The sequence below is a fragment of the Erpetoichthys calabaricus genome, chromosome 13 (genome assembly GCF_900747795.2).
Source record: "Erpetoichthys calabaricus chromosome 13, fErpCal1.3, whole genome shotgun sequence".
NCBI lineage: Eukaryota > Metazoa > Chordata > Cladistia > Polypteriformes > Polypteridae > Erpetoichthys > Erpetoichthys calabaricus.
Genome location: NC_041406.2, coordinates 120,711,449 through 120,725,208, shown reverse-complemented (window position 1 = coordinate 120,725,208; position 13,760 = coordinate 120,711,449). Strand labels below are relative to the sequence as shown.

At 36.7% G+C, this 13,760-nt stretch overlaps 1 protein-coding gene across 2 annotated transcripts in view; it reads left to right on the top strand.

Moving 5' to 3' along the window:
- Nucleotides 1–1,228: 1,228 nt before the first annotated feature.
- LOC114663651 (TPR and ankyrin repeat-containing protein 1-like) overlaps nucleotides 1,229–13,760 on the top strand; it is a 147,714-nt gene continuing 135,182 nt past the window's right edge. The window contains exons 1-4 of one of the 2 annotated variants that reach the window (XM_028817542.2): nucleotides 1,229–1,475; nucleotides 10,952–11,091; nucleotides 13,025–13,148; nucleotides 13,240–13,399. In XM_028817542.2, coding sequence (XP_028673375.2) covers nucleotides 10,958–11,091; nucleotides 13,025–13,148; nucleotides 13,240–13,399 — 418 coding nt within the window. In that variant the 5' untranslated portion in view covers nucleotides 1,229–1,475; nucleotides 10,952–10,957. Of the gene's footprint in view, nucleotides 1,476–8,421; nucleotides 8,519–10,951; nucleotides 11,092–13,024; nucleotides 13,149–13,239; nucleotides 13,400–13,760 lie in introns of those variants that run through there. The other variant, XM_051936047.1, reaches the window with a different exon arrangement.

The following is a 13,760-nucleotide window of genomic DNA, read 5'->3' as shown; positions in this document are numbered from 1 at the left end:
TGTGATCAAATAAATTTCCTGTAGAACCTGAAGACAGGATTGTGTCAAGATACAGATATTGGCCACAAAAAAATTGGGGAGCATTGAAGGTTCCCAAGAGCACAGTGGCCTCTGTTATTCTGAAACGGAAGAAGTTTGGAACAACCATGACTCTTCTTATGGTCAAACTGAGCAATTGGGAGAGAAGGGCCTTAGTAAAAGAATTGAGCAAGAACCTGAAGGCTACTATGGCTGAGTTCCAGAGAACCTATGTGTAGATGAGAGAAGATTCCAGAAGGACAACCATCACTGCAACACTTCAGTGATTTGATCTTTATGGGTGAGTGGCCAGACAGACGTTTTTCAGTAAAAGGTATATTAACGCCCGCTTGGATTGGCAAAAGGGCACCTAAATGATTCTCAGGCTATGAGACACAAGATTCACTAGTCCAATGAACCCAATATTGAACTGTTTGGTCTCAATTCTAAGTGTTATGTCTGGAGGAAACCAGACACTGCTCATTATCTGTGTAATACCATTCCAACAGAGACGCAAGGTGGTGGCAGCATCATGCTGTGGGATGGATATTTAGCAGCAGGCACCAGGAAACTAGTCAGGGTCAATGGAAAATTTGAACCGAGCAAAGTACAAAGATATCCTTAATAAAAACCCTTCTCCAGACAACTTAGCACAAAGCAAAGGCTACACTGGAGTAGCTTATGTTAACTCTGACAGTGTCCTTCAGCAGCCTAGCCAGATCCACAGACAAAATTTGTTTAGCTATTGATAGTATTTTTATTCTATATTTTAAAAATTATTTTAGCTAGCTACAGTATTGTTTTATTCTTTTAGTTGCTATTTATCTATAAATTTTATCTGAATTTTTGGTGTATACATTCTGTGTCTGGCCACCGTTCTCCACTAGCACCTTGCGTGAGAATGACATTAGATGTCCAGTGTCTCACTGAGCATAGTATCTCTGAAAAGACACATTTTCTGTTCCTGCTTGTGGAGGAAGCAGACAAGCAGAAAAGCTTCTAATGTATGGAGGGAGATCCTCAAAGCATTAGTTATTTCTTTTTGGCACATGAAGTTGACCTTTGTTGCTGGGCGTCATTTCACTCACTACTTTTATTTTCTCTGTTTAGGCAGGGAGCCAGTAGAAGAGCTGTGATACCAATAAAGAGAGATTTCCTGCACTCTTTTACGCATAACTCCAATTGACAGTTCAGGGGGTGGAGAGTACAGCTGAACCTCAGCAAGAGTAAATGAAACTGAAAGTGTGGAGTCCAGCAGCTTGCCTGTTTACAGCAGCTTGATAATAAGTGTCTCTCTTTGTACAGCTTCTGCAATAATTCTGCCTTGCATGTCCCACCTGCGGTAATTGGGGGTCCTGGACTACACTTCATCGAGTACATCTTGAAGGACGTACTCCTTTGCTTTAGTCTAATCTTCATCACATCGGGCAGCTGAGGGCTCATCACTCTGTGTTCAGGTAAAACATTTTACAATTGGGGTTCTAATACTTGAGAGTAGTTTCCTCAGAAGCTAAGATATGGGTTTAAATGCCATCTATGTCTCCCTCTATAATCTGAGAAAGTGATTAATCCTATTCCACTGGTTACTGGTTCTTGTTCCTTCTGAAATTCATTTTGCTAAAGAAGGTATTCATGACTAAATGATATTAAGAAGTTTGAAACAATTCAAGAATACAATTACATTTATGGAAATGTTTAAAGATGCTAGGATAGTGGTATTAGCATACAAACTCATACACACTGTGCAGCAAATGACAAGGTTTATTACAGTAAAGTCTCCAACACAATAATGAAAAGTGTATTTTTTTATGCCCACATTTTACCCTTTAGTGTACCTCAATATCAGTATAAGAAGTCTGTTTAGATGTCAGAGAGAGAGCGGTAGGCTTTCTCTACATTAATTGCTAAATTTTCATTTGCACTGATATGAATCTTATGCACAGTATTTCAAGTGAGTTCACCAGTCTTACTGATATTTATGATTTTTTTTTATTCTAGTCAAGTGCTTTTTTTCTGTTAACATTATAATGAGGGTTTGGCCAGATGCTGAAACAGTTCTTCATAAATTAAATTGGGTTATTTTAATTGTATTCTTTTAAATTTAAAGTTGAATACAGTAGGTCAATAATCTATACTCTGGAATCCTAAAGGAACAACTACTTGCACACTTACAATGTAGTTATAAGGGTAACAACAACACAGCAAAGAGTGCTTGCCCACACTTTAATCACATGCTAATAACTATGAAATAATTTATTATTGTTGAAATTAAAGATGCTGCGGGACTGAAGAATTGTTTTGAATGATATAGACCCTCAAGGAAAAAACTTTATCTCATCAGTTCCAATCAGAGTTTATGTCAAAAATCAACAGAATAAGCTTTCATTTAGGAAAAACTAGATGGATGTGTGTGAGAAAATGAAGATGTAAAGAAGTATGTAGTTCTAGTGTAACTGATTCTAGTGATTTTATATAAAGTAGTTTACGTAACAAGGAAATTAAGTAAGATTAACCCACTTATATTAATAGCTTGCCTTAAACTGTGCTGGAGGTAGTTAAAAAGATAGAGAATTGCTTAATGTAATGCAAAGTAGATCCTATATACTTAAAAAATAAATAATTATTCCAATACCAAAGAAAAATGTTTTGGTTGAGGCTATGTTTTAAATCTAGGGCAACAAGTTAAGGCACTGACATTTTAGTTCAAGGAAAACTTTGAAATAGACATATTTTATCAACAATTGGCACAATGTCAAGAGTTAGCTCTTGCTGTGTACTCAAGGTTATTAGCATTAATTCCAGGTTCCCCATATATTTGTTTTCTAAACTAGCTTATTATAAGTCAAAGACCTATCCTTTCATTACTGAGTATGTATTCATTGTAAAATATGCAGTGTTAGCATACATACTGAAACTCACTTACTCTGGGATAATCTAGAATATCTTGCTAATACCATTACCTAACATGCATATCTTTGGGGTGTGTGAAGAAAACTTAAATATATAGCTAACCTAAAATTTAATTAGGTTGTTTTAGAAAAGGAATGGGTGGATGGACTTGTTGAAATATTCTCAGTCCTATAAGATGCTTTAAATGAAAAAGGTTTTGGCATAGCAAGAATATGTAAAGGAAAAGCTGTGCTAAATGAAGTGTTAAGTATATGACTATGTAAAATAAAAAAGTAAAAAGAACCAATGAAATTTTGTAGATGTGGGGCAGTCTGAATGTTTTATGTTCAGTCAGTTAGAACAGGGCAGGGCATCTCAAAAGCTAAAGTTTTGAAAGTTAGAAGACAGAAAACAAGGTTGAGTAATTAATGAAATTTAAACATCAAAAGCTAAAATGACAAGCAAGGGATCACAGAAGAATGTGTTTGTATTATTGTTGTGAAAGTGTACTTAATGATAATGAATTTAGTAAATAAAAACACATGCTAGACTAATTACAGTTTTGGCTTTTACAGTGCAGGTTATTCATTTTATTGAGAAACAGAGGAAATCTTTAAAATAGAAAACATTTATTGAATGACTTTTAAATATCTTAACATACAGCAACAAATGACTACACAAACAATTTATAACAACTATGTTAAGCAAACTTTTAAACAAGTCAGTTTCTGTAAAGGAGATGATCTGGATGGAGTGTCAGATTGCATTTTGACTGTAGCAAAAGTTAGCTGGCATTTGCATAGACTTTTTAATTCTTTAATTAGAGAAACTATAGTTCCAACTCATTTGAAAATGACCACAATTATCTCAGAATCAAAGATAAAAGTGAACTGTATTATCAGGGACGTTAAGAGCCAACATCAGGTCTGGGGTACAGATTGCAGAGTGTGGGAGGGGATTTCAACCTGCAGTTTTCAGGGGGATGAAGAGCCCATGTCACCTTGGAGTTTTCAGAGGTAAGAAGAGCTTTGCCTTTGGGGTTTTTAGAGCAATGAGGTGACGGGGGGTAAGGGCAATTTCCAACACAGACCCCTATCGGGGCACCTAACTGGACCAATAGGAATCATGTTCCCAGGGAATATTACCCCTGTCATTGGGCCTGTATATTATTTATTATGGGCACATTAAGCACATCATTTCAGATACTTTGGAACATCTCTGGTTTGCACACTACCACAACAGATCCACAGAGGTTAATAACACCATCATCACAGTAATAATCACCAACAATAATTAAACAACTTAGGGAAAAGAGATTTGTCCTTTAACACAGTGCTGCCACATTGGCAAACTCTCTCTTAATGTAAACAAAACCAAGGAGCTGTACATAGAAACCATTAAGGGGGGATACCATATTCTCACTGATATTTATATTATGATATTTATGAGAACACAACACATCTCTGTTATTGCCAAAAAGAAACAACAATACCTTCATTTCCTTATATTTTTAAGGAAAGCCTAGATGTCCCTATCTATACTCTACCAGCAGAATCCATCCTCAGTGAACCTGCACAACTAAGGACCATGAAGCATTTAAATCAGCCCAGAATATCTTTGAAACATAGGTTCCTTTTGTTCAAGATATGTGTATCACTCAGTGTATCAAAAATGTAAAGACCTTTACCCATACTGCATGTCTACTTTATTACCTTCTCAATTATGTCGGGTAATACAGGGCCCTTAGCATTTGCACAATTAGATTAGAGTACATTTCTAACTGCAGGTCATAAGGCCACTGAACAGGAATTCAACATAACCACAAAAGCATTTAACTGTCCCTTTTCTCCATTATTGTCAATATTATGTGATGACATATTTGCTGTTTAATATTATATTCATTATCTACTGTTCTCTGATACACTGAAGCAAGTATGACTGTCATAAATTAATTTTCTCCACAGCAAAATAGGCGAGGCCTTCAAAAAAAGCTGTTGTGAACTGGGAGTACCAAAAGCACATAGGAACCATAAATATTTCCAAAATTGCCCACTAGGGGGGATTACCCTGACTACTCCCGGCTAGCAACAAAAAGAGCCATGAAGAATCTTTATAAAATAAAAAAGGTTTATTCTTGACAAAATTGTTCTGTGAACAAAAGCAAGCTCAGTAGAGCACAAAGGCAAAATGGAATTGCCTAAAAGGTATAGGTAATAATAATAATTCTTTGCATTTATATAGCACTTTTCTCACTACTTAAAATGCTCAGCAATTGCAGATTAAGGGCCTTGCTCAAAGGTACAACAGAGCAGAGTCCCTATTGGCATTTACGGGATTCAAACCGGCAACCTTCGGATTGCCAGTGCAGATCCCTAGCCTCAGACCCACCACTAGATTTTTAGATTTAGGTAATCTAAAGCAAACAAGTCACTATATAGTATCCCACACAAAGTCAAAAAACAGAGCAAAGGTTCAAAAATACCAGAAATCCACAAAAAGTACAGCAAAACACAATCAACTGACTACTCCTAGAGTGCATTTGAAATGAACCACCAGGAATTATAGGAGACCCTTGGAATTTATAGAGTAGAGTAGGCACTTCCTGGGGGTGAATGGCAGGTAGCACATAATAAACAAAAGAAGCATTAACATAAGTGAATGGCACAAAAATGGACAAAACAGCCAAGAAACATGACTGAACTCCAGCTAGGGCAGAAAAATCTTATCCCATAGTCTGGTCTTATTTCAAGACTTTTAATTTACCATTACATGTTTTTTGGGGTGTCAATTCCATTTCTGATATATATTTTTTGTTTTTAAGGTTATGTTAATCTAGTTACAAAGTATTCACAGCTTTTCTATCTCCATTTTGTTTTTTATGGGCGCTGCCATTTTGTAAATTTTTTGTTAAATGTTGCTCAGGTGGTTGTCTCTGAAGGATGACTGGAGGTTGGAGGATTTTGATGTAATCAGCATATCAGTATAAATGCGTTTACCATGCAATTCCTGGTTATCAGAGATTGCAGAGTCCACTAAAGACTTTTTATGTGTTTCTTTACTTAATATTTCCTGGTTTAGATAATTTCGCTTTATTATTTTTAACCATATCTACTATATTTTGGGCTTAGCATTTTGACTTTGGTTTAATTCGACTTTCTCATTTCAACTTTACCTTGTTACTTGATAACATTTCATCCTCTGGTCCCAAATATAATCCAGACTGCCTCTTTGTATAACTAGAGAGCACACTTTCAAATGCTTAATAATTTACAGGGTGATAAAAGTATTGTTTAAAGTAGAGACTGTCCAGAAAAGCTGTTAGATCAATAAAACAATGATACAGGAACTAAGTTTTATGTATACGGTGTAACAACTCTAGGGCCGTGCCAGACCACCCAACAGACAGATCCTAGAGGCCCACTGATAAAAACAAAGATGTGTTTATTTTTTTCTTCACCACGTGGGAAACGCCTTCCCCGTTTGCCACAGGCACAACTCAGTCCCACAAACACAAAAGCACACAATACTAACAATGACATTAGAAACTTTGTGACAGAAGTAATGTTTCAAAAGTAATTAAAAATCAAATATGTATGTATTCTTGTTTTTGTTTTGTAAATAAACAAATGTAGAAAAAAATGAAATTTTTCTCTTGCCTGCGCCGGGGTTATAACACACGAGTATCAGATTTTTTTTCACTCTTGTTTTAGTATATCTAACATCTCAGGGGTTCAGATTCAGTCCTGGACACTGTCTGTGTGGAGTTAGTACATTTCTCCCTTTGTCTAACATAGGACTGTCTTCTCTGATCCAGGAGGGCCACAGTAGCTTCAGGTTTTCTTTCTAACCGTTTTCTTAATTAGTGACCTTTTTTTTCTAGTTAATTTCTTTCGACTTAATTATAATTGGCTTGCTATTTAAAAACCACACCCTTTAATTGTTTCTTTTTTCTTAATTAGCAACCAAACAATAATGAGATGCAAAGTGAACCAACACGACCAGCTAACCTGTGTCTATCATATAATACTGGAAAAAAAGAAAGCTGAAAGTCTCAATAAAGTTGATCTGCTCAGGTCCACAAAATATTTTTACGGTGCTCTCAGAAAAAATGAAATTAACAATCAATGTCTGTTGTGGCAGAAAGAGAGCACCAACAAGCTATGTAATTAAATTGCAGGTTTAATTAACAAGACAAATCCCCTTCTAATTAAGAAACTGGTTTGGAGTGAAACCGGTTAAAGTTTGAGGTCCTGACTTAACTAGTCACCTATTTGCTCACTTCACATTTCACTTGTGTGTCACTGACATTTAAGGAAAAAAGAAGCAATTCAGTGGATTAAGTGTTAAAAAATAAGGCAAGCAGAATGAAGGGAAAACAAATCAATTAACAGCAGGAATTGGTTACTAATTAAAGTCAAAGGAAGTCGAACCTGTAGCCACTGTGGTCCTGTAGGATGGGAGCTGGACATCACTGATCTAACAGAATTATCTAGATACTCTAGGTTTTCCTCCCACATTTCAAAAATGTATGTTTGATTAATTAACAACTCTAAATTGCCAGCAAGTGTGGGCATATTCACCGAGGTGAACTGCCATCCTGTCCAGGATAGGTTCCTGTTTTACACGACATGCTTCATGTGGACACGTACCTGTGACTTTGATCAGTCTAACAATGGGAGAAGATAGATAACTGGATGGATGAGTGAATATTTTGATTGATATAATATTAAAGAACTAGCCTAGCCTCTCACTTTCTCTATCTTCTGTCTCTGCCACAATGCAACTTCTATAACCTGAACTTGGAAATTGCTGCCCTTCCAGTCCCATTCCTGGGTGAGACCCCTAGCTACAAGTGTTTGCTACAACCAGTTTCATAATCAATGCTTCATTTTCTCTTTGGTGACTTTGTTTCTTTTATTCTACATTTAGATGAATATTTGAGTGTGATACGTAAGTACACATACTTAGTAAAACTTTAATCAGTTAAAAGAACTCAAAAGAGGACGGAATACAAAATTGCTCATAACACGAATCAATAAAGAGACAGATTTCTTAGAGCTAACATGAATGAAACATTGAATCTTTCACACTTGGAAGGCTTTATAATCCATCCACCCATGCATTATCCAACCCGCTATATCCTAACACAGGGTCTCGGGTGTCTGCTTGAGCCAATCCCAGCCAGCATAGGGCGCAAGGCAGGAACAAATCCCGGGGCAGGGCACACACAAACACCCACTAGGGGCAATTTAGGAACGCCAATACACCTAACCTGCATGTCTTTGGACTGTGGGAGGAAACCGGAGCACCCGGAAGGAGCCCACGTACACACGGGGAGAATATGCAAGCTCCACGCAGGGAGGACCCAAGTCTCCTTATTGCAAAGCAGCAGCGCTACCACTGCGCCACCCCAGGCTTTATAATACCTGACAGCTTTCCGTTACCAAGTTTAACTCATGTAACGCATTCATCCCACTTCGTGTCGTTGAGTGAGTGAGAACGTCACTTCCGTGTAGGAAACGCTCAGCGGTAAAAGCTGAAGGAACAGCAAAGTAGTTGTCTGCAGTTTCTATTCATCTTGATTGTAGAGGGAAGCGAACGCAGAAACTATGTGAGTTAACTTAAAGACATTAAAAAAAATTGACGACAACATACCACTCAGCTGTACAAAGTATGCCAATTTATGTTAGTCTTGATCTAGAAACGTCAACGTAACGAACAGCAGAGTAACGCATCGACATGTTGTTTTTTTAGTTTGTAACATGCATACGGTTAAAGTATTGTACTTCATCCCCCGAAGAAAAACTGGCAACCCCATGGCATGCCGTTTAAATTGACCAGGAGAAGTCATAATTTCAGATGTTTACCAAACATTCATTGTTGACCAGGCAGTCTGTATGTGAAAGCATATCAAAAACGTTTTCTACGTATGAATAATGTGTACGGTTTACATGGGCCCAGCTATAGACGGGAGCCTCGTGTCAACCAAACCACACACCAAATTATGTTGGCTTGGATGCTGTTCCCCTGGATAAGCAGGTTAAAAGAGTGATGATTGGAGGAATCCAATCAATTTAGAAAGTTTTCTCACTGACTTTTTGGGCAGCATTTTTCTTTAAGTCTGTCAACCCTTTTTATTTTTAAATAGTTAAATTTACATACATCTAATTATATTGTGACTTTTCAAAAGTAAGATTGGCAGTATCAGTAATTTGAGTAAGAGGTATCTTTTATTGTATTTTGAATAGGGAAAGTTGCATATTTCTTAATATTTCAACATATTAAATATTTAAGTAATTTTGAGTAGTAAAAATATAATTTTATATACAATGTGATATGTAATGAAATATATCAAGTTTGAATTTTCACTAATCCAAGTGTAATATTTTTAAATGGGAATTGTTTTAAAACATTCAATTTTAAAATTGCGTGCTATACAACCGGATCTGCCATCCGCATAATGTCCATGAAGTCCCTTACATACTTAACCCAATTTTAATTTTTTGCTTCTTATTTCTTTATAAGGAGTTGTGATGCTCCCTGTTGGCCTTTTCAGCATTTGGCTTGCAAGCGTTCTCATCTGGCAGTTGATTTCATTTTTTACAAGTAGCCTATAGCACCTTTTAAATTGAGTAAGCCTTTTCAAGTACATTATTGGTAGGTAAAACATTCAGATTAGTTTAGAGTTGCTTTATTTTATGTAAAGAATGGTTAAAGTGGAAAACATTTATGGTACATGGCAAATCTTTGTTTTTTTCCAAATTCATGGAAAGTTGTATTCAATTTATGTACATACCCCCCCCCCCCCCGCACCCCCATCCCCATATAAAAAATATTGCATACAAAAGATGTACAAATAATTACAAAGGCCTCAGTAGATGACACCTCTCTATAAACAGTCATCTTCATCAGCAGATTACTGCCATTCTTTTCTAGGTGCTTTGCCAATGCCTCTTCCTTCTCAATGGAAGGTAGCTTATTTTTGTTTTCTCTCTCTGGCTTCCTGCTAGGACCACAAAAAAAGTTGCCAATCGCTTTCTGCCAACTAGGTGTGGGTCATGTTTTTTGATGGGAGTGCCACAGGATGATCCCACAGAACTGTTGGCAGCGCTAGAAGCGCCCCATGATTTTCTCTGTTACTTGCAGGAGCCCTGTCTGTTTTAGTATGGACCATTTTCCATAACTTTTGGATCTACAGGAAAAGTAAAGGAAAAGTGTGACTCAGTATCGAGCAAATCTTAATTAGTGCGGAGGCAATCAGTAGACAAAATGACTTGTGATTCAGTGAACATATGAGTATCTTTATATGGTAAAGAAGAGTGGTAACCTTATAAATAAATCAGAGAACAATTCCTTAACTGGAGTTAATATACAGCTGCGAGCACATGAGACAGACCAACAGGTATATGTGGCATAGTCTAAGAATGCCATATGAACATATGGTGCCCTGGATTTAGCTAAAAACGAGGCATGGTGGTGCATGTTATGTGTATAAAATCTGACCTCTGTCTACTAAGGCTTTGTATAAGTAGTTAATCTAACAGAGTCTTTTTAAGAAAGCTTAAAACACAAAGATTGTCAAGAGTGGCAGAGCCACGGGTTCAAAAGCAGCTCACTACTGCAGTTGAATTGAGGGTGTTACTGATAAGAGCTACAGTACTATTAAGAAAAGGAAGTAGCAAACAGATTCAGCCTATAAAAGTATCTTGGATGGGGTCATTCAGGATACATAATTATATCCCTTTTTGTATCACACTGCAAGCATATTTATCTTGGACTCCATCTTTTATCTTTTTATCTGTGTCAAAAATGGTCCTGCATGACTAGATAATTCGGAAAAGCTGGCCGTTCTGCCTGGCATTTGCTTGAGTGAGCAGCTGTTTATGGAGGCCAGTGTATTGTTTTACCTTATTCGAAGCACCTTGGTGTTTGTTTTGAGGGATTCTCACTTAAAAGCAAAGGCATCAGTTTGTGATACTGAAGAATCTTATCACTGCAAGCATGTTGACTTGTATTATGTGTTTTTATTTTTCTACTGATCTAGTTTGAAATGGACCCCATTTATCTGGCCAATCAGTTGCGAGAAGAAGGAAACCAAGAATTTAAAGCAAAACAGTATATTGCTGCAATCAAAAAGTACAATGCTGCCTTAGCCATCTACTATGAACTCTGTGATCTTTACAGGTGAGGTCTATGCAGCTATTGCTCATTCTCAGGGTTCAATGCTTCTGACTTAACTGTGACATGCTGAGCACCCTTTACAAAGGGATTGATATCAAAGGATATATATCAAATATTTTGAAGCAAAAGTGAAAGGCTATTTGGAAGGCATAATTTGCATATTATACCAGAATCACAATATTAACAGTATGGGAAATTATAGAAAAAGTGGACCCATATTAGAGGAAGTAAAATTAAAAGTACATGTGTGAATTATGTGGTCACATGTCTTCTACTTTACACAGAATAAATATTAGAACATAGCAATGATATTCACTTATCTCTCTATTATATAAAAAAAAATGCTGGACGAGATGTGACTTTTTCAGAGAGATACTTTCAAGTCCCGCGAGTTGAGACTTTGTGCCTAGAGATTTAATCATGCCCGGGGCCGAAAATAAAAGTCAAAGAGTAGGTGACATAGTAGAACGTCATAAAGAGGTTCAAAAACGTTGGTGCGTAACACATGCAGAGCAGGTTAGAAATAACGAAAGTACTAAAATTCGATACTCTCAAAAAATTATAGTAAAGATCGCATTAGCACAAACAAATGGAAATGATTACTTGGTGAAATAATTGGACAGCGAAAAGAGATTGAGTATATTTTTTGGATTTAAACTTTAAGTCGGAGACTTGTAGATTGTCTCATTCGTATTGCCATCAGGGAAAAGTAGTGTTTCTTCTCAATGAAGAGGCATATCCACGAGAATTAACAGATTTGTTGTTTGGCAAAAGTGAAATCTACATACATGTGTGGCAGTGACGTGAAGTGGCTAGTACTTGGCACAGGCCGGGGAGTTGGCGATCGAAGCAAGCAGTTATTTAAATTAGTTTAAAATAGTTATTTAAAAATAAATTAGTATAAATGCAGGAATGGTCTCATTAATGAGAGAATCATTTTCAATTTCATGGTACAGAAGAGTGTATTTAAATACTGTACATCATTTAATCTTTTTTATTAGAAAACACAAATCAAGTTTTATAATGTACCCCTTGTCTCTGTTTCCATTTTAAAAGTAAGCTGAATTACATTAATTTAATTAAGGGAAAATAATTCAACTGATGAGTTAAGCACCTTTGCATTAGTTGCAAAAAGAATCAGAGACAATAATGCACATGTTTCATGATCAAGTGTAACCCTAATGTAATCCTCTGTATATACTATCATTACAGCAGGTTGTACCATTAATTAAATTTAAAATTTTAGATTTAACACCTCATGAATCTGAATGAATGAATGGAACTGAACTTGATAAAAGAAATAGCAGAATTTATTTCCAAAACCCTACACAACAGAGTCTCTGAGTGCTGTTCTTTACTGGCAGAAAATATGGCAGTAGCTGCAGGTTGTCTGCTGGTTTTATTTAATTCTAGATTTGCATATTAATTAATCTTTCTTAGCTACTTCATTACATGGGGACTGAGCTGAAGATGTGAAACACACCACAAGGTTTAAACCCATCCTGCGACTTGAGACCATCTTCTATGACAATATTAGAAGATGTTTGTCTCCATAAACTTTATAAACAAATCTAATACTCAAGATACTCAGACTAGATTTCATAATCCCCTAATAGCTGGAATGTTACATATTATGACTGTATGAGACCAAATTAAAGGCTAATTTTTACTTCTACCTGCTGTTCCAATGCAAAACTCCTGAGTTACAGGGAGATTTAAGCTAAGGAAATGTACACATCATATTTTCATTGCCTCACTACATGAGGAAGAATGGACAAATGGTTTCTTTAGACAGCCAGCATATTTTTGTGAGTCTGAGGTGCCATCTTGTGTGACTAATTAGTGCTAGTGACCTCCAGTAATATGTCTTGGCTACTGAAGTACAGTTTGCTGCTTTTCTCTTTAGTATTGTAATTTTGTGTTATTGTTGTTACAGGAATCCAAAGGATGTTGCCATATTGTTCTGCAACAAAGCTCTTTGTCTGTTTAAGCTTCAGAAATGGTCTGATGCATATTCATCAGCAGAGCAGGCTCTAAGGTTTGATCCCACATTCATTAAGGTAAAGCAACTGAGTGCTTGCCATTAAATGTGGCTACCAGTTTTTCCAATTTTTGTGCAGGGCATCTCATTTTTGATGTTCTTTTTCTCAGGCTTACTACTGGGCAGGTTGTTCTTTGATTGAAATGATGGCAGTCGACCAAGCACTGTTGGTGTTCTTGTCAGGAGTGAAGTTAGCCTCAAGTAATGCCTCTCAAGATCTAATTGCAGAACTTGTGGTTAGCATCATGACAATAATTAACAAGCACCCTGGTAGGTACAAAGTCATGGCTACTGCATGACTTACATGTAACTGACTTATTCTTTTTGTTATGTATCTTTGAGAGACCTTGAATTATAAAGTCCTATGGAGTTTACCACTTACTGCAAAGAAGACCTGGGGCCTGTATAAATGGTGCATACGCACAGAAATGTTGTGTAAGCCCATTTTCACGCTCACATCGCGATGTATAAAGCCCAAACTTGATGTAAAGCCACGCACATTTTCACACCAGCTAAATGCATGGCTCCACGCAGGTTCTCCTCTCTGTTTTGCAAACTGGCGGCACCCAGCGTCAAAGCAGTGCTTTTTGTTCCAATGTGGTTTCCATTTCTTTTTTAGATCCACATCCCT